At 51.7% G+C, this 23,704-nt stretch overlaps 2 protein-coding genes across 2 annotated transcripts; both read right to left on the bottom strand.

Moving 5' to 3' along the window:
* Positions 1-740: 740 nt before the first annotated feature.
* C6H2orf72 (chromosome 6 C2orf72 homolog) lies at positions 741-8,497 on the bottom strand. The gene is made up of 3 exons (XM_076341175.1): positions 7,972-8,497; positions 4,724-4,840; positions 741-3,475 (listed from the first exon to the last, which is right to left on the bottom strand). Exons 1-3 carry the CDS (start codon positions 8,495-8,497, stop codon positions 3,384-3,386), a joined length of 735 nt encoding a protein of 244 aa, XP_076197290.1. The 3' UTR covers positions 741-3,383.
* An 11,385-nt stretch (positions 8,498-19,882) lies between these two features.
* On the bottom strand, positions 19,883-23,628 carry RPL35A (ribosomal protein L35a). Its single transcript, XM_076341174.1, has 5 exons — positions 23,548-23,628; positions 23,073-23,115; positions 21,762-21,914; positions 20,614-20,758; positions 19,883-19,942 (listed from the first exon to the last, which is right to left on the bottom strand). Exons 2-5 carry the CDS (start codon positions 23,081-23,083, stop codon positions 19,919-19,921), a joined length of 333 nt encoding a protein of 110 aa, XP_076197289.1. The 5' UTR covers positions 23,084-23,115; positions 23,548-23,628; the 3' UTR covers positions 19,883-19,918.
* Between the last annotated feature and the right edge of the window lie 76 nt (positions 23,629-23,704).

Raw genomic sequence — 23,704 nt, 5'->3', positions numbered from 1 at the left:
TTGCAGGCTGCCTCTGTGCGCCCCGACTCCTCTCACATACCTTGTAGCGGTGGGGAAAGGCCTCACCCAAACCCACTTCTCCCTTAAAAAGGGAAGCACGCGTACAGATGCATCAGACAGCCCCTCGCCAAATCCTTTTCCCCACCCGTCACTCTGCAGCGCAGGGCAGCGTCCAGATCTCCCACACGTGTGCGTATCTGAAGGTGCCCCAGTTGTGGAGGAGCATGGAGTCATCTTGGCTCCTGCTTTGGTTCTGGTACGGACAGATGGGAAATTCAGGCTGGTGGATTTGCACCAAGGAAAATCCAGCTCAACAGCAGTGGTGTTGCACAAGAAGAGATCAAAGCACCCAGACTTCAGCGGCATTTCTACCTGTTTCTACTAAATAGGAAAAAATACTTTCTGAAGGGCTTGAATTCCTTGAGGAAAGCCAATAGCCTCAGTTAGTGAATGTTATTAATGGAAGTTATCAGAGCCCTACCCACGACGGCAAGAGGGTCAGCCCCGCTCTTCCCAGACAACTAAGAAGGTCTCCAGCCTTCCCCACTGCCCACAGGTGAGCAGCCTACCTGAGCTGCGCACAGACCCATTCTGCTGATCTTCTGGATACCATATACTGGGGTCACTTCCATTCCCGCCCGATACACCTTTTATTTAAGTCAAGAGAAACCTCAATTAAACCATGCATAATGCTACTTTAAGGATAACTCCATGGCAAACAAAAAACAAACTGAAGCACGTTCCAATTCAGAAATTAAATGTCTTTATTCTTTACAGCAAGCACGTAAGATAACAGTGCCCTTAAATTATTAAATCAATTAAACATGTAAAACTATCTGCTGCACCTCCGCATGCCCAGCTAGTGGAAAAAAAAAGAAAAAAAGAATTCAAGTCACTTTAATTCCTCAGTCAAAGGAAAACAATACTTTTGGTCAAATGTATTTCCACTCACACCTCCTAAACCCCAGTCAGTTCATCCGCTTCCACAAAAGTCTCACTGCAAGGGTAAACTTGCATGATTTACTTAAAAATTACCAGTAAACAAATCCATTGGATTTGTAGCACTAAGATAGATTTAACTGCAAATCTGTACTCTTGGGCTGCCTCTTCATTGGTAAATTCTAGGCGGCAAAGGCCAAATACTGCAAGAAAATAAAGATTCACCTGACCATACTGTCAAGTCCTACTGGACTCACCTAACCAAGGGCTTTATTGGGAAAGTACGTAACTGCCCAGTGACCTGGGCTCTGCTGTGAAGACGAGCAGAGGGAATCCACCGCAGAGCAGACCTACGGGCTCATGCCAGGGACGGAGCAGGAGGATACCTTCATCTCGCTCAGATGCGCTTACTATTCAGTGCTGAAGGCTGGGGTCATGAATACAGCCACCCACACCAAGCAACTTCATTAAGTCACTTGGTTACATTTGTATTTTCCACATGGTCATAAGCAAAGAAAACCTACAGAAATCCTGCAGGCTGGAAGGAGAGCAGGTTCGGTGCCCTCTCTGCAGAACAACGTGCTCCGCCAGTGTCAGCTGCCTCCTGGGTTCGCTCTCCCCAGCCCACACCCACACAGGAAAGTGTTTCTGCTGTGAAGAGATGCGACATGCGCTTCCCCAAACGCTGCTCGCATGGACTTGGCATCCACCTACCCCTTCCCTCCCACTGCCTTATGGGGCAGCTACAGCACCTTACGGCAGCATTTCAGGCGAAGCTTTCCTACATAGACCAAGCCTAACTATCCCAACACATTCAAACGAGCAGCGTGATAATGCAGAGACTTGCTGAGCACACCTGGAAATGCTTCCCATCTCTCCCACTCGACCCCACCAGCATGCCCCAGACACCCTCAGCCGCTCTCTCCCAACCAAAAGCAGCATCACTAAAGGGACTGACTCTAAACCCGAGAGCTGCTCAGTTCTGCTCCAGCGTTACCATCATAACCCCAGTGAGGTAGGTGTTGCTGTCCCCATCCTACTGGTGGGGAAACTGAGGCATGGAAAAAAATGGTTTGTTGAAAAATGTTGATGATCATGGTCATGAGCAGAGCTGGGTAAAAAACCCATGCCCTGCTCCAGGTAAGAGCTAGAGAGATGCTGAAGGCACACTGCTGGGAGAGAGTGCTGGCCGGAGCTGGCCGGACTGCAGACACTTCAGCTGTCACTGGGAAAAAAGGAGCCAGAGAGAGAACAGACATGCACGGAGGATCTACCAACGTAATTCAGCAGCTGACCCAGAGAAGAGGTAGGCAGGACATGACGGGCTGCAGTTTCTGGTCTGAGCTGGATGAAACTCCAAAAGGACAGCCAGCCCCAAACAAAACCCAGCAGCTTGTGCTAAAAATAAAACAAGACCTGTTTTATGTTGCAATTAAGAATAAAAAAGGTATTCTTAGCATTATAGTAATATTCCTCATAAACCAAGGATTTGTAATTGTGTTGCCCCACAGGCTACAGGCAGCCCTTTGGAACTACTTAAATAGATTATTTTCATATTTTTATATTTATTTATGAAGCAGACGCATCTTGTTGTGCTGCAGGCCACCTCCAAGACCTGCCACCACATGGCTGTGGAGATGTCCCAGGTAAGATGGGTCCCTCCCATAACCCCATCTAGCATCAGCCACACGTTAGTGTCCATCTGCCACCCCCTCCAACCCAGGCAGTCAGTCAGTCTATGAGCACCAGGACAAGCCAGAGGGATGGACCCTCTTCCCAAACCACACTCTGCTCCAGCTGCCATTACTATCAGTATCTTTTGTGTTATTCTTGCTACCCACAGTGGGCTGTTACTGCATTCTTCGCATTACACAGTTACATTCAAGCCTTTTCAGTAGCTGGTAGATCCGAGACCTCATATTTAGTCCCATTGCAGTCTCCATGCCACCGTGTTATTTGTCTTTTTTTTGCCTGATCAGAGAGAGGGCGGGAACTTCAAAGCAGCAATAAACCAGGAAAACAAGGCAGCACAATCTGTTTGCCAGGGAGGCCAGCCCCCGCAATCTCAGCAGGGAACTTTGCTCAGAATTAGAAAGCGTTCCTCATTCTTCAAGCAGGTGGCTGCATTGCACACTCAAAGTCCCCACATCATCTCGCCCAGGACGCGAGATACATCCCCAAAGGGCTTCTCAGAAGCCCAGTGTCCAGCAGCAGCTCCAGGCACCCCTGGGCAGCAGGGCGCAGCAGGGGATGGCTCTCTGGCACGGACCTCAGAGGCTGTCGGCAGCTACAGAAGACCCTGGCGAGTTAAGCCAAGCAGCTTCTCCCCGGAGCGGTGGGTCCTTGGAGGAGAGGGTGAGTGGGCATGCACCAGCTCCTCCTCCCACTGCTCCAAATCCGCCGGGCAGATCTGGGACGTGGACTGTGCTGGGCGTCCAGCAGGTCTAGGTGCCCGTGCCTCCAGCAGCTTCTTCGTAGTTTCCATTGGGGGACAGGCTGGTCAGAGCCACTTCTTCCTTGGGGTCCTCCAGGTCATCTGCAAAGAGCAGAGAGAGGTCAAGGGAGATCTGAATGGAAAACCCTTCTTCATGCAAAATGCAACTTAAGATGAAGAGAAAGCATGGGACGAAGCAATTGATACATACTCACAACCTAAGCACAGCTGATTTTTTTCATAACTGATTTTCATTTTGTTTTACAAACTCAACATTGCTTCAACAAACAGGGGTGATGTATGAGCAAAGGAGCACAGGGCCCAGCTCCCTGGCCTCCTGCGGTCTCAGCAATCTCAGAACAAGCTGCGTGGCCACAAGGCGTCACCTGCCTGGCACTGACAGCAAGATCAGGCACTTAAATTTTTCCGACCCTAGAGGACATGTCTCAAAGCTGCACAACTTGGGCATTTCAGGTGTTTTCTCTGACCCTTACGCTTTTTAAGCATTTTATGTGTTTAAGAGGCATTTGGACAATGCCCTTAATAACATGCTTTAACTTTTGGTCAGCCCTGAAGTAGCCAGGCGGTTGGACTAGATGATCATTGTAGGTCCCTTCCAACTGAAAATATTCTATTCTATTCTATTCTATTCTATTCTATTCTATTCTATTCTATTCTATTCTTTTTACAGTGAAGGACCTTGCCCTCCTCTACGTGCTCTGTAGAGCAGTCTGGATCTCCACACCACACACCTTGTAGCCTCCTGCATGGGGGCACTTCTGCAAAAAGAAAATCACTGCTGGGAAAGGCAAGCAGAAGTGCCAATGGTACAGCAAAGGCTGAACGCTAGGCTACTCGTTACCGGAACAATTTCCTTTAGAATCAGGGAGCCCAAGGCTGACTGCCCTCTTCTTCCTCCCCGGCAGCCCCAAATGCAAGTGGTTTGGGAACACTCCTTCCAGCGTGTTTGCAGAAAACATCACGTAAGATCAGGGTGATGCTTCCAATTCATTGTTTAGACAGACAGCAGTTCTGCTGCCAGAAACTCTGGCAAAACGCAGCTGAGTTCAGCAGTGCTGCCAGGGGTGCAGTTGGGCACAGGACTCAGCGTGGTTTTATTTAGACAAGCAAAAGGTCAGAGAACAGGGAGACGGCAACACAGCAGCCAGATGTGCGCTGGTTGTCTTCAGGTTCTGGCCAAACCACAGCCAGGGAAGACACATCAGCTGCGGAGCTGGAAATAGCTTAAGGAGGCCACCAGCAAGGGGTTTGGGCACCAGGACCACCAGGGAGTTGGTGAGGAACCTCTGACAGTCACAGCAGAAGCACAAGGGAGGGAGCTGGGCGTACCTTCATGAACGTTGTTTGCAGCTTTTGATTCATGACCTTTTCTCCAGCTCCTCCGGCTCCCAGAAATGCACCGCAGGAAGGATGGGAGCCTCCACCTCTCCCTGTCTTTCCCCTCTTCTGGATAAACCAGAGAAGATGAGTTCAGACCGGCAGCAGGTCAGTCCTGCTGCTCCCCCACGTCCCTGCTGCTGACTCGCAACATCTTCCCGCCATGAGCCCAACTCCTCGCAGCAAAACCAGGTCCACTCCACAGAGTCCACCCCTGGAAAGCACAGAGCAGCTCCTGGCAATCCTTATTTCAGGCTGAAACCTCTCTGCTACCTTAGAAATTTGTCCCTGGTGTCGGTTGCTACTTTTGCCACCTCGCTGCCGAAACCATCCTGGATGCGGCAGCCCAGAGCGAGCAAGAAACCTGGCAAGAGCTCAGCCGGCACACGTGGCAAGGCTGGGGACTGACACGGTTAGGGCATTCCTGCAGAAGGAAGTTTTTCTTTTGTATTATCACACAGCTTCTGCCACATCAACCTATTTGCTGCTCCCCGCTTTATTAAGCAATTCCTCCCTCCCAGGGAGACCTGCTGGACACGCGGACTTGCAGCACGCTGAAAACTACAGCTGTAACTGCTTGCAAAATGCAGAGAGCATGTGGCCTCCATCGATGCATAGTATTTATTCTGGAGGACAATGAAGGTCACAGCAAGTTACTACAGGCTTTCAAGCCATCATACTGAAACACTACAGCAGCTTGTAAAACACTACACCAGCGTATTTTATATGGTCTCCAACAGCAGCAGTTCAGCATCTCCATTGAAATACCATCCAGCCTTTCACCTCCTAATCAGATAACAAATGATAAACCATTTCAGCGTCCTTCAGCTTATCAAACCGTTGCAACACTAAAGGGTCACAGTGGCAGTGTTTCCCACCAGTCAACAAACCAAAACCTCCAGCCATAAACACATCCCCTCCTCGCAGTGCGTGGGGACTCTGGACACCACTGAGGCATGACAAGATAGCAGCCCAGCACATTTCTGCTTAGACCTGAGAGATGCAGGAACCCCATTGCGATTCCTGTCCCAGCTCCACCACATGAATAACAGTGTCCAGGACCCTCCCAGCGCAGGGGGGCTGCAGCTCCAGAGCAACTGTCATGGGCAGAGCTGAGCAGCCATGTGTGTGGAAGAGGAAGAGGCTTTGAGGCTGGGCTGACATAAAAAGGGCACAAGCACACGTACACAGAGCCTTACGCTCTGTACACCTCCCAGCATCATTATCCAGATGCAAGAGCATCTTTTGTCAGCTTAGCACAAGCCCCTTTCAAAGTCAAGAGGGGAAACAAGACAAGCTCAGCCCCGACCGAGGACATCTTTATGGTGGCATCTCTAGAACTTGCTTTGCAGGGTGCTCCGCAGCCCCACGCCCATCTTTCCCACAGTCCTCCCTCACATTACATTAAAGATATTATTCCCCTTGCGCTTTGCTTGTGGGGAAAGCCACAGGGCGAAGGAGACCAGGCTGCAACGAAGCTGGTGCCTGGCACTGCCAGGTCCCCAGCTCTCCAGAGGCACGGCTATGCCTGGGATCCCTCTGGCCACATGGAGATTTCGGAAGGTAGTGCTCACAGAGGCATGTAAAGAAGCTGCCCCTGCCTAAGGTTGAACCCTGCAGCTGATGAGCATCGTCATTACACATGCAGGTCCTGGGACACTTACATGACTAAGAGCACCAGGCAGTGCAATCAGAGGTGAATTAAAGCAACACGTCGAGTCCTCCCACCCACCACGCTTACAAAGCATGCACAAACAGGCTGCAACACCCGCTCTGGCTCCTTCTGCTCCTCTTTCTCCCCTACTGGTTGCTATGCTGCTTCCATGTCTGCACAAAGGACAAAGCCACAGCTAGCCACAAAAATACATGTACTGAGCCAAGCGCCAGCAATGGGCAGAGGTAGGAAAAGGTCACATATGCAGGGATGTTTTTCTGCTTCTGCAGCTGCTGTCCCACCAGACTGCTGCGACCAGAACTGGAGGGCTCACTGGTGTCTGCAAGCACACCAGAAATTCTTGCAGCAGGAACAATGTGAGGAAGACAAAAGCCCATGAAAAGAGAGAAGCTGGAAAGGGGATCGTGTGTGCCTCAGTACAAAGGGTTGGCAGAGGACAGTCCTGCACCCTCACAGTGGGTCCTGGCCATCTCAAAGCTCCTCAGTGTTCAGATCCAGGATTTTGGACTGAGCTGATGGAAAGAAGCACCTGAGCTGCAGCAGCTCTGGGATCCCAGAGGACCCGTCAATGTGGCGCTGCAGGCAAGTGCGAGGATCCTGCAGGGTAAAGGCAGAGAGAAAGCAGAACACCAGAGCCCCTAGAAACGATGGGGAGCAAGGGAAAAAATGAAAGGGAGGAGGAAAGGGAAACAGCCCAAGACAAGCAGTGCCAAAGATTAAAGTGAGCCCTGGCTGTTTTGTGCGGCTGCTGTGAGGGCAGAGCCTGCCCAGCAGCCCATCACCCTGCATTTGCATGCAAACATGACTCGCCTTTCGCCCCAGGGCAAGTGCTGTTCCTCAAGGCCTGTCTGACACCCAGCTTTCATCCTGCCATCCTCATGTTGCTTAAAGTGGCCACCAACAGACGCGTGGTTTTAAACCCAAACACCCACTTGCTGTTGTTCTTACTCATTATGCAAAGCCAGCACAAGCATCTTCCTCCTGCAGGAAGGTCAGGTCCTGCCTGCACCCTACAGCAAGGGCTGCACCCCAATTGTGCGTCCCCAAGAACACACATCCATAAGCATGGATGGCCACCGTGTCACAGCCGTCAGCTGCCACATCCCTGCTATCCATGAGCTGCTCTAGTGCTTCCCAACCCGCTGGGAAGTTTGTCCTCCCCAGCTGCCAGGACTGGGAACCCCACCAGAAGGAGGCAGATCCCCTTGGGAAGGCTCTGATCCCACCAGCATGAAAGAGATCCCACTGGGGAGAGCCAGATCTGATTGGGTGCGGGGAAGATCCCATCAGGACTGGTCAGATCCCATTGGGAAAAGCCAGATCCCATTGGGGTGGGGGGAAGATCCCATCAAGAGTGGTCAGATCCCATTGGGATGGGGTAGATCCCACGGAGGAGGAGAAGATCCCACGGGAAAACGGGGCAAATCCCATTGTAAAAGCCCACGGCCCCCGGGTGAGGGAGGGAGGGAAGGAAGGAGCGGCCCGGCCACCCGCTGCCCCCCCGGCCGGTCCCCCTCCCCGGTACCTGCGGGGTGCTGCAGGGCGGCCCGCAGGGCGCGGCAGGCGGCGGCGCGGCAGTCGCGCAGGGCGGCGGGGCTGCCGGGGCTGTACCGGGCCGCCTGCACCGTGCCGGGCGCCGGGAAGCGCCGCCGCAGCGTGGCGTCCAGCACCGCCGCGTCCTCCCCGTCCCCGCCCGGCAGGAGGACGCCGACGACGGCGGGCGGCGGTGCCGGGGGCAGGCGGCCGCGCACGTCCCGCACCACCTCCCGCAGGCGGGCCCGGGCCCCGCGGCCCCGCGCCGCCCCGCCGCGGCACAGCACCAGCAGCAGCCGCGCTCCCAGCGCCCGCCGCCCGCCGACAGCCCGCCGCCGAGACCGGCACCCGGGCCCCGGCCCCGGCGGCGCCTCGTCGCCCAGGAGGTCGCGGGCGAAGGCGGCCAGCGTGGCCGCCGCCGGGGCCCCCTCCGCCACCTCGGCCACCAGCAGCACGGCCCGCCGCCCGCCCGCCCGCTCCACCAGCGCCCGCAGCTCCTGCAGCTCCGCCGCCGCCATCCCCCGCCACCGTCGCGCACCCTGCCCGGCACCGCGCACCGCGCACCGCCCCCGGCACCGGCACTCCGCACCGCCCACTGGCTCCGCCACCCGCCCCCGCGCACCGGTCCCTCGCACCCTGCATCATCCCCGGCCCCGCACCCGGGCATCAGCTCCAGCACCGGCGCCCCCCCCCCCGCGCCAAGTACCACCCCGTGCGCCGGCCCCGATGCGGCGGGAGGAGGGTCAAGGATACCCCCACGGCCCCACGCAAGGCGGCTTGCAACACCTCCAGCCCCGTGCCGGGACCGGCACCCCCTCAGCTCCCTCTGGTGAACAGCCCCTGCCTGCTGCCGGGTGGGCCCAGCGGAGAGGGTCCTAGAGGGGACCTGGGGCCCACAGATCTGCCACGCAACCAGCCCTGGAGCCCTTGCACAGGCCTCCTGTGAGGCTTGTCCTGTTACCAGTGGGGACATGATAAAATTCAGGCAAAAAACACACGCTATGGAGGGGCTAGGAAGCTGAGAGAGGGATGAGTGAAGGCTGTGGTGACTGCAAAGTGGGACACGTGCAAGACCTTGATAGAGGAGCAGCTGATCATGCACTCCCAAGGGTATAACGTGCCCCCCAAGGTGTAACACACCATACCCCAGGGCAGTGATGGAGTGACCTCTGCAAGCATCACGTGCCATAAGAGGCACTAAGTTTCCGCACACCCTGACCAGGCTACGGCCACGTTAACACCACCCTTTGGCAAACAATCACCTCCTCAAAGGCCAACTAGTGCACAAGTGCAAAGCCTTAGAAGTGCTGCAAAGCCAAGCTGCAGCCCCCAAGCCACATGCTGCAACTCCAAGTCCCTTCCCAAGCCAGTCCCCTTTGGCTTCCCCTCCGCAAACACCACATGCATCCCCTTACCACGCAAAACACAGCCCATAGCCACAGCCTGACCAGCATCGGCGGTGCTCCGCAGTGACACACACATGTCCCGTCAAAGCACAAAATGTTTGCAGGGATAAGTACGGAGCTATAATCAGGGCTTCAGCGCTGGCACATGTTACACAGCCCCAGCGCGGGGAAAGGCTCCCACGAGCCAGCTCTGCCAGCCGATGGTGAATGAAAGCCGCGTGATGGCAGCCGCTGTGCCCAGCCCTGGCAGTTGCTTGGTGTCGGTGTGCCTGGCAGATGAACCAGGAAGCTCTGATTCACAGCACGTGGCAAACACTTCCCCTGTTCCACATCAGAATAGGCTCCTCCAAACGGGTAATATCTTATTGCAAGAACCCGGGAGGGGATAAACAGCTCAAAGGTGCAAACAGCCGGAGTCACCTTGGCCAGTTGCTCTCTGAGGCTGTTTGGAGCCAAACCATCTCTACGGGATGGGCGGAGGCGGCTCCAAGAGCACTGGGGGCAAAAGCAGAGCCGAAATCCACATGCCTGCCCTGGATCAGTGATTCCCAACGTGTGCATTGGGGCGCACTCATGCCACGAAGGCATCTGAGCCAGCATGCCTGCTCCCCACCCTCCTTGCAGCCACCGGTCCCCAGAGCCCAGCAGATCAGCAGCCACCACAGGGAAGGGATGTGCTGCAGGCTGGTCCACAGGCACAATGGAGGTGTGGTAGCTTGGGAAGGTCGTTGTGTGCCACCAATTTTATGCCAGGAAAACATTTGCCCCAGCTATGACAGGCTTAGCAAACACTGGGGGGGGGGGGGGGGCTGGACAGCCCACGTAAGGGTTTCAGAGAGACTTTCTGCCCTGGCTCCTAGCAAAAGTAACTTACTCATTGACAAGCGCTGATAAGCACATCAGGGGGGAGATAAAACAGAAGGATTAGGCTCCTCTTCCAAAGATCAGGGTCTATTGTTGCAAGAGCCCATGCTTCCATGCCAGCATGGTAGCCCTGAGAGCAGCTGTCAACATGGCAGGGCTACAAAGTCAGGCATAATTCAACAGCCAGGTCTGGCCTTAGTGTTACCCAGATTTTGTATTTACAAGGATTTTTTTCTCATCTGTTCAGAATCCTGCTCATGGTCCCATGGAGAAAAGCCCTGGGTGTAATCAGCACCATAACCTGTGCCAGCAGCAGGGGACAGGAGCAGGTGCTGGTCCCCAGGAGCCCTCACCTTGGGGTTTCTCTGCTTGTACTTTCCCCCACTACATAATTCTAGGTACAGCCCTCACACAGATTTGTTCATAAGCCAGTCACAAGCAGAAGGTCTCTGGGAAAAGGGACCAGCAGCTTTGGCTGGTCTCTGCAAGGAACAAGCCAAAGACAGACACTTGCTTTGGCCAGTTGGAGCAGGGAAGCCCAGGTGTCTTGAAGTTGGCTCTAAGGAGGCAGGATGCTCCCGGCAAACTGTCACAAGATGACCCACAGCATGTTCAAACTGCACACGAGCTGCCAGCACAGCCTGTGCTGTGGTGGTGCCAGTTACACCCTGTCTGATGTGCAAAGACCATTACAGCACGGGTCTCGCAGGGCTCTTTTCAAGCAGTGCTGTGACAGTGACTCGCATAGAGACACCAAAGTGCCTTGGGAAGTGGGCTTTCAAGCAGGCGATTCCCCAAATTTATGAAGATGATTCCTGCAGAGAAGGTATAGAAGAAATTGAAATGATCTTCCTAACTCAACTCAGTAGGAGCACCACTGGCTGTTCCTCTGCAGTGGCCCCGATGTTTAAACTGCCAGCACAGCCTCTAAAAACTAGTATTTAGGACCAGATAGAGCTGCTATTCATGGCCACTGCAATTCTCTAGTTAATTTTGGGTACGCATGTACCATTGCCAGCAGAGGCTGGTTGGAAAGGTGAACGTCACCCACAATACCCAAACAACCTTGTTTACATTTCTTTACTCATTAACAGAGGTAAGATCTAATAGCAACTACAACTTTATCTTCCTTTGTGTTACTTAAAGGTACAGCTCAAAGAATTCAGAGGCAGTCATGAGCTCAGCAGTATTTGTAGACCCCTACAAAGCGACTTCAGAGCTCTGGCTCTGAGTGAAAACACAGATGTATTTACAAGGCCTGACGCTCCTTCAAACATCCATCTGACAGTCACATTTGTAGAAAATCTCTATAGATAGCCCTAAATGAGGGTAATCACATCTCCTACATATGCCCATAGCTGTTCAGAGCAAACACATCATCTTCTCATTTTGGACTTCAAAGGAGGAAGAGAAGATGCTTTGTTCAGAGAAATACATTTATTGTGTATTAGTAGTGCCTTGAAGTCTAAACAAAATCAAAGGTCCATTGGATTAGGCCCCTTAAGAGAGACATTTACCAAGACTAACCTCTCTTCTGAAGAGAGTAGAAAGCGGATGGGGAAAAGGATTCTCATGCCAATTTCGATGACAGGAGTGCAGAGAGTCTAAACGAGCAAGAGGGAATCTGTGGGAGCAGCTCTGAGCCCCCATGTCCAATGACCCAGCCCAGCTCCTTAAACTTTTCCTCTCAGCAGCCTTGGTGTTCACGGGGGCACTTGGAAAAGCCTCTGAGCCAGCTAGGAGCGGGAATTGGCTGCTGACAAGCTAAGCCTTAGCAAACCTTTGCACAAGTGCTCTTTCACAGACCTGTTCTCCAAACCTGCTTCCACTTACTGCTTTGGAAAAACGCATCATCATTACGAGATGCTAGAAAGGATTTTCTTTACTTGTGCAGTGCTACCAGCTGCCACCAGGAGCATTGCTGCGGGGCACCAGCACTCACTGAGCTCTTCATCCATAGAGATCTTCTTGGGTATCCCAAAGAAGTAGCAGAGGAGGTAATTGTGAACGAAGAAAATACCCCAAACCCCACCTAACCCCTTGCCCTGAACATCCCAGTCCCACTGATCCCCTTCTAAGCCCCTGCCTCCTGTTCACTCCTCCATGGCTCTTCCCATATCCTCCACTGACCTTCCCCAAAACTCCCCTCAACCTTTCTAGCCGCTGAACCCAGACCCCTCCCCACTTTTCACCCACCGAAGCTTGAACTGTATCAAACCAGACACGGATCCTTCCTGTGACAAGTTCAGTCACAACTGAATCCAGACTGGATGGTCACTTTGTTCTGTCCCAGCTCCCCAGGCCCCAGACCCAGCCACCTCCAGGGACTGCTGAAGCAGCCCCAGTTTTGGTCCCCTGGCAGTCTGTGCAGACTCAGCCCTAGCCTGGATCCATCCAGGTCATCACACCCCTCTGAGCTTTGCTCACCGGAGGTTACACCCCATAAGCAAATAAAGCTGGGACTGCTGCCACAGCTTGGACACAGCCTGGCTTGCTGGTGGGGAACCCCAAACCTTTCCCTGCCTCTCTCCTCCAAAACCCCGTTCCCTTTAAAAGCTGTGCCTCATTCTAACCATCTCTGCAGTTGTCCTAAGTTTCCTTAATGTTTCCTTGAGTCACCATCCCTTTCTGGATGGCAGAGGGGCATGAGAAGGTATTTCTGAATAGGAAGATGGGGACCTGGCACAGGGCTGTGTGCGGAGCGCCCATGGTGTTGGGGCAGTCCTGATCATGCGGTAGGATGGATGTCTCTGCCTGTCCCCTCAGAGACCAATGGAGGCTGCCCCTCAGCCTGCTCTGCTCTTTGCTCCTCCACTGCGAAGGTGTTAAAAAAACTGGCTGGTGATAGACATGAAATCAGACCCAAGGACCAAGCTGCCTCTTCTGGCCTTTTTCCAGCTGTCCTGCCAGCGCCTCAGCTGGACCCTCCCCTTTGGTTTGATGACAGGACCTGATACTAGCTGTTCACAGCCACCAGCCTCCATTTTTCCCCAGTACACACATGCCCCCGACACCAGCGGTGCAGGTTTTTGCGTGCTTACCCTTTGCAGAACCTCTTACGTTACCCCAGACCCCACCGAGCTGGAGACCTGTGGTTGGGGACCACTGCACGCAAATGCAGCCCCTCCTGCCTCCCTCACACTCCCTCTTGCATCCTTCTGCCTCCTTCCCACAAAACCCTTTCTTGGCATGGGCCAAGCCCTCAGGTTCTCAGAACTGTTCCCTTTATAAAGAGACAATGGGCAGATCCATCATCTTCCCAGGTTGGAGTTGCTCCGATAGGCAGAGCAGATGGGTTTGGATCTGCCTGGTTTGACACTGTTGAGCTCTGAAAGAGGCCACAGATAACCAGGTGGCAAGGTGCCCTTCTGGTACACTACAGGGCACCAAAGGGCAGTTGGACTTTGCCCTGGCACGTAGGCACGATGTGCCAGATCAGTGAGGTGCAGGGCTAGGCAAGCGTTTTTTGGAAATGGACAAAGCTTGGTCTGGATGGCAAAGCTTGGCTCAGGTGCTGTCTTGATCAAGATCTTCTTCCAGAGGTAGTACTCACATGCTCATATGTCAGGAGCCCACAGGACGGCTGCTCCGTGCTGCTCTCACAGCATGTGATGCCAGCTGAGCAGAGCAGGTTGCTCTCCTCTGTCCTGGGAAGAGACCTGTTGCCCTTGGCAGACTTCTGGGCCATGCAGCAGTGCTCCTAATGCTTGCTGGTGCGTCTCCTCTTTGGACTCTAGCTGAGCTGGATGGAGCGGTTTCAGGCCACAGCTGCTTGTTCCTGCTTTGCTGGATTGCAGTGCTCCTGCTAGCCTGGCAGCAGAGCTATCGCATGAAAATTCACCAATCCTGCATTAGTTAAAATGAGAAGGCCGTTCAACATTTAAACAGCAGATGTCCCATGACTTGTCTTTGTTGGACTGCAACGGGTTGGGGGAGCAGTCACAGCAGCAGAGCGGGGAGCTGCAAGAGTCCTGTATATCCACCCAGGATTAGCTGGAGAATGAAGCATGGATGCAGCTTGAGAGCACTCATGGCGTACTGCCTCCTCTCCTCCTCAGCTGTCCGCGTGACCACACTCCTCCCCATCCCAGCCACACATCCCTGTGGCTACATCACTTGGCCCTGCAGGGCATCCCTGTGCTCCCAGGTCCTGGCCAGGATTTCACGTGCCTCAGCGCTTCCCCTTCCACCAGCGGCGCTTGGCAGTGCCGCACATCATCCCACACAGAAGTGCGGGGACACAGCACGAACATGCTGCCAGTGGAGAAACTTGAGAGCTGCATGGACTGTGCCTGGATTTGGATGGTTAACTGCATGTTTCAGATGCTACAGGAAATAATAGAAACACAGGACTTCATCACGGCTATTTGCTTTGAGGATATCCTAATGTGCTGATCAGGAGTCTCTTAAAGCCAAACTTTCTGCACTCGCAAACAGTCTGAATTGTACACATCTTGCATTGACTCAAGGGAACTATTTCTGCATTAGCTTGATTCCCCCCCCCCAAAAAAAAGTGTCCTCTTTAACAAAAGGGGGAATTTATCTTAAGATGCCCAATTGCTCATGGAAAGTCTCTTTGACAACAGAGCAATTGGGTCAAGTGCGTTATAATTATGTTTAGACAACTGGACAAGGTCATTTCCCCCCCATCCTTTAAAGCAGGTTTTTTCACAGAACCAGCACCTCATCTAAAAGGCTGCCAAGCACCAGCACCACCCAAACACCTATAGCAAGGTTGTTTTGCTTCATAAAGCCACACTGTCCTTAAGGATGTGGAAAGAACCCATATTTGAAAAATAACCTGGAGGATCCTTTCCTTGAGAAATGCTGGTTCAGAGGTTCTGTACCACCCTCAAATCCCACCCTTTCCCTACTATATTGCACAAACCTGCAGCTCCAGCAGGAGTTTCACAGTCTTTGATGTACAGCTTTAAAGCTTATAGGTACACACAGACACACAGGGAAATGAAAAAAACACCAGGTTTTAATACTTCTGTTGGTGATAGTTAAGATCTTAGGTGGATACAAGATCTGTAAAAAAAAAAAAAAAAAAAGGGAGAAGAAATACATATAAACTCCCAATGCAAAAACATGGAGCTAACCATAGTGCCTTGCCATGCCCAGAGAGGATGTGAAATGAGTTCAGCTATTATATGGGCCATTGGCCTTAGAAACAAAAGTAATCCACTGCTCTCGCAGTTCCTCCCACCCAAAATAACCATCTCAGTAATTCAACCTGCTGGATGCGTACTGGTACCCACTTGTACATAAGGTCAGTTTCCTGCAATAGTCCCTTTAATGGGCAATGGACAGTGGGCTAAATGTTGGGCTTTCATCTGCATAGATTTTTTCTTTTTTGCCCGGGAATGAGGAGGAGCGAACACAAATGTACTGTTTTACTTGCAGTGCCTCTAGTTTGAAGAGGATGCTGATTGATTTCCTGTTACAGAAGGGCTCAGCAGTGTCAGGCTGCACTCGGGCAGAGATCAGGACCATCCTCAACGCAGCTGATTCTCAGCCCTGTACACGCTGCAGGTTCAGCCAACACCACTCTCAGTCCTCCCACAAGAGCTGCACCGACACCTCCGTAAGCCAGCACTCAGACCCTGATCTACATATCTCAGTGGCGTTTGGGCCAAGATACAGCAAGCTTCTTTCACCCATCGTATTGAAGGGACAGGACATTCACGGGCTGCTCAGGCAGCCAGCATGAAAACATAGCATGAATGACAGCAAGGTGTCGCATGCCCGAACACACCACACTGAGCTACCAGGCACGCCTGGAGCGGCTGCCTGTGAAACAGTGAGTTGCAGAGCATGACATGCACATAACCATCCCGAGGTCCTTCCATCAGGGTAGGTGGGACGGATCCCATGGATCAGTGTAACAAGTTTAGACAGCTCATCCTGGACCCTTCAACTATTCCGATGCGAGGACAGTATCTTGGGAAAGGCCAATGCACTAATGGCAAATAGCACTGCAACAGGAGACGGACCTTCATCTTGTTTGCAGCATCTTGTCCAGTAAGCAGGAGGGGGCAGGAAACTTCGCTCTCCCACCATCCTGTGACTACAAAGAACCCTGGAGAATTTCAGGAGCTTTGTGCTGATGAGAACTACCAAAGACCCCTGCATTCAGGGTCTCCTGGGAAAAAGCAGTCTTATGTCTTACCTCTGGGTTTCTTTCACTATCTCAGTTTTGGGACAGTCTAAAATCCAGAGGCAGCTGGCCTGCTCTTACTCCCTCTCTGTTGACAGCTGGTTTCTTGGGGACAGCCCAGCAGGTTTCTCAGGGACATTTTGATATTCGAGCAAAGCATTTCATGCAAAGCAGAAACTCAGTGATCTTTGTCGGAAGTTTCCTGGGATAGATTGTTCAGCCAATACAGCAAAGAAATCTGAGCTTTGTAGCAAGGACAGCGTGATGCTGAAGGAGCAGTGTCCCCTTCTGGCAGCAGCCACATACTGAATCATGTCCGTACAGAAGGACTGGGCAGACAAGCAAGGCACCAGGAGAGAAGTATTTCTACAAAAGGACATCCAGGTGAACAGCACTAAAACCAACCTGCCAGATTCTGCTGCCCAAGGGAATTCATTCTCCAGCTGTCTTCGATACCTTGTGTCGCGTATGTTCAGGCAGAGCACAGCAGTAACTGAACTCTGGGAGCGAAACAATAAACGGACTCTGGGAGTCGACTTCTAGGGGAGGAAACGCACACGATACAAGAACAGCAGGCATCATCCTGGTCAAAGCTTTGGCCTATGGCTCACCCAAAAAAGTTGGCACATCCCTCCAGTGAAGAATGCAGGGTCAGTGAGACCACGGAGCTGTTAACATAATCACAGAAAGCCCCAGCGGTGGAGTCAGGACTGCAGTTCTTACACTGAGCAGCATCTCCATAGCCACGTGTGTTTTAGGGCAAGAAGCAAGAGCCACCACTGTCCAACTCGGAAGAGGACACGTAGTTGGTTCAGATTCACATTGTCCATCCCCATCCTAGCACTTAAGCTGGACCTTGCAGCCAATGTGGGCTGGAAATGAGAATGAGGGCTTTTCTTCCCTCCTGTATCTGAACCCGACCACCAAGCATCACTTTGATCTACAGTCACTGTCCCTCAGACCCTTCCATGCCCCACCCTGAGCACATTTTTGCTTCCCAAAAGCCCATCTCTTTGTCCCTCCCCCATGTTTAGCTATGTCCCAGGATACCTTCGTGGCAGTTTAAGACTTCTCTCAGTGCTCTACACGCAGCTCTCTTTGCCTCCAGGATACCATCAGGCTGGCCTGGGCTGTAGACCGCTGCCTCCACCACCAGTTGCCAGGCCCCATCCAGCAGACACTGCATTCTCCTAAGCGCTCCCTGGTCCAGCTGCTCCTGGGGGTCTGGATGGATCATCACAAGCACTAGCACGTCCGGCAGACAGGGGAGGAGGTTCCTCACATCCCAGAGGGCCTCATCCAGGTGATCCCACCGCATGAGCTGCTTCAACACAGTAGCTTGCCACAACATAAAAACCAGATGTGGCCGAACCTCCTCCTCCTCCTCTTCCATCCTCTCCGCCTGCTGTAGTTTAGCCCTGATGTCAGCTGTGCCACACAGGTCCTGGGCAAAATCCACCAGCACCGAGGGAGCTCTGACATTGTCACCATCCACCTCCATCACCAGCACCCGTCCATTCCGCCTCCCCACTATGTCCAGCAGGTTGAGGAGCTCCCAGGTGGTTCGGTCCACAAAGGAGCAGACAGCAGCCTCCTCTGATGCCATAGCTTCCTCCCACACAAAGTCGTTTTACTGCACTGCTGGGGAAAGGAGCGGAAGGGGTTTGCTGTAGCAAAGGCACTTGCATCGCACGGGCCTTTGAACAGGCCAGGCCTGCTACTCTCAGCAGCCACCACGTACAAGCAAACACACCGGTTTTGGTGGGACCAAATGAATGTGAAAGGAAATAGTTTTGACACAAAGATTATGCCACATAGCCACATGCTATTTGATGTTGGACCTCCCAGGAACAGGCTTTGTACCTCAGCAGTGTGGTATAGTAGAAAAAGATGAAAGGGAAAAAGGGATCATTACATATTCTGGGGTGTCTTACATCAAAATCACGAGCGCTTATTACCTTCTCATCAGCAGAATCCAACCACATGATAGGGACCACAGTCCTACCAACCTGCCGTTACGGTCCAATTTGCCCACTACGTTTCCTCCTCCTTCCTCTGGCAATGCCCCAAACTGGAAATGCCATTTGTGTTCCACCCCATCCTTCTTTGAATCCTCTATGTACAACCTGTTGGTATTTGCGGAAGACTGAAGCCCTCCTTGGCCTGACCCAGCATCCCATAAGCTGCAGATTTTTTCCGCACGTTAAAAAAAAAAATGCAGCTTTCCACTCCAAGCACTCTCCTGCTGTCGGAGACAGCAGTGGCAGCAGACGTAGTTCTCGAAGCAAGTCCAGCGAAATAATTTCTATACCAAAGCTGAGCAGCCAGGTCCAGTTTTTGTTTGAACTGCCATTCAAAAGCCTTAACTTGCCCAATAATGTACTCTGAATAACTCCACCTCCTTCAGAAGGAAGAGGATTACGAAGTACCAGCCCACTGCAGGAGACAAGCAAAGCCCCCAGCTCAGAGGGCTCCCTGCCACGCGCAGGCAGCGGGGCCAGGCAGGGAGAGGGAAGCCCTCGCTCACGGGGAAGGGGAAACCCGCACTTGAGTGGGACCGAGGGAAGGTTAGGGCCACTTACCTGCCTCACCGACTACGGCTGCTTTCCAAATGACTGAACAACTATACGGAATCAGCGGCATCACCCGCCTAGGGTATCAACAGGTCATTTTGGGACTGTGACATCAGCAGTAGCCACGCCAACCTGCAGCTGCCTGAAACCTCCCTTAGAACAACCCAGTATTCTTGAGGGATGTACTAAGAAACTCTGAGACTTGCACTTTAAGAATCTTTAAATTCATTTTTCACCATCTTTTTGTTCAACAAACCTTAAAGAACTCAACACTAGTCTGATGCAAGGCTCCTCCCCACCCCACATGACATATTGTGATAAGGCTGGCCCGGAAATCAGCAGGTATTAACACTCAGGCACTACAGAGGTGTGTGACGAAAACGTGTCTAAATAAATGTCATAGAGCAGATGCTACAGGCATGCATGCTGCCCAGGTACCCACGGTCTCATTCTTCACGATTCTACTAGAACCGCTATTTTTTAGATGTGAGCTAGGACTTAGGCCTGCTAGGATTCAGTGTCCCCTTACGCTTTTGTCTCAACAGCAGTCATCGCCAAGTACAACAGAAACAGGAATACGAAGTTTCCTTCTAGTAGGTAGCAAGGAATATTTCTCATGTTCTGTATAAAGCTTGTGTGTGCAGTTTATGAGGTAGTAAACATTTATTGTCTAGTCCTGCAAACCATTCAGATTCCATGATGGGAGGCACAGACGGGTCGCAGTAAAGGCTGCCAGTTATTTGAACGTAGTCTGCTCTACAAATGCCTTGCCAAGCACGGGTTGAATCTCCATTTCACTGTCTAGAGTCCATCCCTGGGCTGTGAATTCTGATACACTACTGAAAAAGAACAAAGTCCCTCAAAATAGGTGGAGGGGATAAAAATAGAAACGTACAAAAGTTAAAACAGATTCTCCATTTTATTTCCAATAAAAATTTAGATCCTAGATGGATACAGCATCTGTAAAGACAAGAATAGTCATGTTAGAAATTGTGTTACTGGGCTGTACTATTTTAAACACAAGTTTTGCAGTTACAATCTAGATCATCAATCTCTTCAACTACTATAAAAGTGACCCCCCCATTTACACAGAAGAGGTGCAAGAATGAAAAAGTGTAGCACCATCACTAGGAAGATATTGCATCAAAACTCTGGGTGATGTACCTAAAGGGACAGTCTCGTTGAAGCCTTGTGGCTAAAACAGGTGCTAGTGGACAGGTCAGGACAACACAGCCCTCAATTAAAATATTCAGGAGGTAGGAGAAAAATAAATCTGTCAACAGGTAGGAACTGGAGTAGAAGCATGCAAAAATACATGTGCAAGATCCGGGGAAAAGAAATCAAGATAGCTTTCGAAGGGAGCCGAGGAAGAGTTCCGGAACTCGAAGAGCCTTTCCAGACAACCTGAGCAAGCACACAAAACCCTTGACAACGAGACAACCCCCCCAGCACCAGAGGCCAGCAATAAACCTCTCCTAGCTCCAAAAGGAGCACTTACCAAAGAGCCATGTTGAACACACAACAGCAACAGAACAAAACCATAGTTCAAGTTTTCCCTCATACTATGTGGGATTAAAAGGCACCCTGAAAACTGCCGGTAAGTATCTTCTTGCTAAAATAAATCCACTTACCACCCGGATTCTGTGTCCAATGGCCTTGGCAGGAAGGTTGGAGCGGAACTTGGCACGAACCATGCCGCTGTTCCCATGGGCACGGGTTACCTTCCCCCAGATCACTCGTGTCCTGTTGGGCTTGCCACCGGGGGTTACAGTGTTGCTGAGGAAAGAAAGGAAAAGAACCGCTGAGCACGCCCGTCACAGCTCCGTACGGGACCGACCAGTGATGGGGCAGACAATGCAGCCTCTTTAAGGCACTTCCGTAACTTTATTCCAAGCCATCTTTAGTGGGACCACATTCCACTTACTCACCTGTGAAATTTGCTAGACCTGGGATTTTCACTGTGCCTTCCAAATAAGGTAAGTATTGCAGCTTGTTACTTATCAGAAGCTCCACTGGAGAGCTATTAACAAGTCACAAAACTTAAAAATTTAGAAAACGCTAATGCCAAGATGATCAAACCAAAACCTCATCCATTTCAACCACTGGTATAAGACTGCACAAACTGCTTTGGAAGAAAAGCCGTCTGCCATCTTGGAAATGACGGTGGTCATAACAACAGCCTGAACAATTTTATTCAAGGCAATTCCGAACTCCCATATCTGAACTCTAACAACTACATTAAAAGAAAAAAATAAGTGGAAGGTAATAACTGTTCTTAAGGCCTCCACCAATGCCAGCACAGCAGAAGTGACAGTGCTCTGACACAGGCACGCAAAAGCCAGGATACAAATTCCTCCAGGCTTCACAAAATAATTCTGCTGTTGAAGTAACTCAATAGCTCACAGTACTCAACACAACTTCACCTCACTTCAATTTACTCTGTAAAGCTGCCTTCAGTTTTTGCCAGTCTGAGGCAAAATTTGTTTCTCATCCCATTTGCTCTCTAACATATCATTTATAACAGTGAATGATTATTTCACGTAATTTCATGATCTGAATTAAGAACACGCAGGCCAATTAAAGCAAAAATAACCAAGGACTTGAAAAACGAAACCAACCAACGGTCTACACAGTACTCCATGGACATTCTATTGATAAGTTGAGCCCAACTTATTTTTGTTCTAACAAAAGCTCTATAAACAGACTGCTCACATCCTGACATTTGCAAAAGCTGATATAGGAGTTGGCTAATTTAGCATAACAATAAAAAGTGACTTACTTTTTAGCTTTGTATACATAGGCACACTTCTTGCCCAAGTAGAAGTCTGTCTCCTGACGGGCATAAACACCTTCAATTTTCAGAAGGGCAGTGTGCTCCCGCTGGTTTCGGAGGCCACGTTTGTAGCCAGCAAAAATGGCCTTGCACCACAGCCTAAAGGCATTGAAAACATTTACAAATTATAATTCACTCTAAAGTATCAAATGTAAAAACAAGTAACAAGCTATTTCAGTAGAAACTATTTCCACACCAGTAGAAATTTAGCAGAGGAAAAACCCCAGTGCTTTCGCTTTTACTTAATTACTGCAAAACCTTACATTCAGTCAGAGGACAGCTAAGTAACTGGGACATGAAATACGTTTATGAGAACTTCGTATCTTTCTTCTTGTTATAAACCTTCTGACACTACAGGCTTCATACAAAACCCAAAGTACTTCAACATTAATAGGTGTTATTTTTTCAAATGTCTACAAACACTCTGTGATGAATAAACATTACTTTTTTCTATACACCACATAAACCGAGTGTTGCAGCAACTGCTATAGGAGAAGATATTAACTGCTGTTAATTTGTAGCCTCAAAGGAATTAACTGCAGTCTGTGGGGACAGCCAGAGACAGCCCCACATGCACTGGACAAGTGACATTACACAAACTCCTCAACGATTATTCACAACAAAGAGCTGTCTGTACTACGCAGGTAAAGCAATTATAAGGCTCGTTCCACACATCATGACTGTCTCAACGGCATCCAGCAACTGTCCCATAATACAGCAGTATTAAACTACACCATCCAGCTCTACTTTCCACAGATGCACAACAGAAGATAAACTCCACAGATAAATATTAAGACAAAAAGCTGTGATTCAGGCTCAATCCCTCCACCATTTACCACCTCAATCTCTACATCCCTAAGAAAACTCGATGGCATAGTAGCTCCCTTACTCAAGGAAACAGTATGTCAAAGCCTCTACTGTACACTGAAGGTTCACAAACACTGTGCTAACAAAACCACCATTAATATCCCGCATCTACTGACAGGCCCGGGAAAGTGTGGCACACCATATGAGCAGCTACACCCGGTTTAAGGCAGAGGCTTCAGAAGAAAGAGACACAACCGTGGGCGTTTAACAGAAGGCCCAGCAGGATACTGGGCAAAGGAGCTGTACTGGAAAATGAGAGCAGCCGCGGGAAGACGGATCATTGCCCGCAGCTTTAACAAAACACTCTCAGAAATGCTCAATTTGCAAGAAGACCCGTCAAAAGTACACCGTAACCGCGAGCCGAGAGCTATCTCGGGGCAGGTCACTCACCTCCCGGTCATGGCGTCCTCCTGAAGCCCTGGTCCCAGCAGGCCTAGAAACGACACACAAGCCGTGAGCCTCCCAGGCCGGCAGCTCCGTCCAGCCGAGCGAGCGGGAGCTGCCAGCTGCCGCAGGCCCGGTCCGGCGGCCAGAACATCCTGCCGGCCGGGAGCCACCCACAGCACGGCGGCGAGGGCACGAGGGCCGCCAGCCTCCCCAGGACGGGCTCCACCTCACGGGGGAGGGAAGGGGACCCCTCCGCTTCCCCAGAGAACGGGACGCTCCAGGCGCCTCAGCTCCCCTTCAGCTGCGGGCCTCAACCTCCGGCCGGGACCATCCGCCGCACATCGGCGCCATCCCGCCCTCTACCCGCTCCGCACGGCGCCAGCCGCAACGCCCCGGGAGCCCCGTGCCCGCCGACGGTCCCGTGGCGGGGGCAGCTCCCTCCCCGCCATTCACCCCGCGCCGCCGCTCCCCGGCTCACCCCCACGGCTGCGAACCAAGATGGCGGCGAAAGAAAAAGCTGCCGCGCTGCCTTCCGGGATATGGGCCGGGAAAGACCCCCCCGTGGGCGGCGGCGAGCACCGCCTGAGCGGGCGAAATCGAGGCGGCCCCGGCGGGGTGGGTACACCGGCCCCCAG

This window comes from Aptenodytes patagonicus, chromosome 6, assembly GCF_965638725.1.
Source record: "Aptenodytes patagonicus chromosome 6, bAptPat1.pri.cur, whole genome shotgun sequence".
NCBI lineage: Eukaryota > Metazoa > Chordata > Aves > Sphenisciformes > Spheniscidae > Aptenodytes > Aptenodytes patagonicus.
Note: the sequence above shows the minus strand (reverse complement) of the source record. Positions and strands in the feature narration are given on the sequence as shown.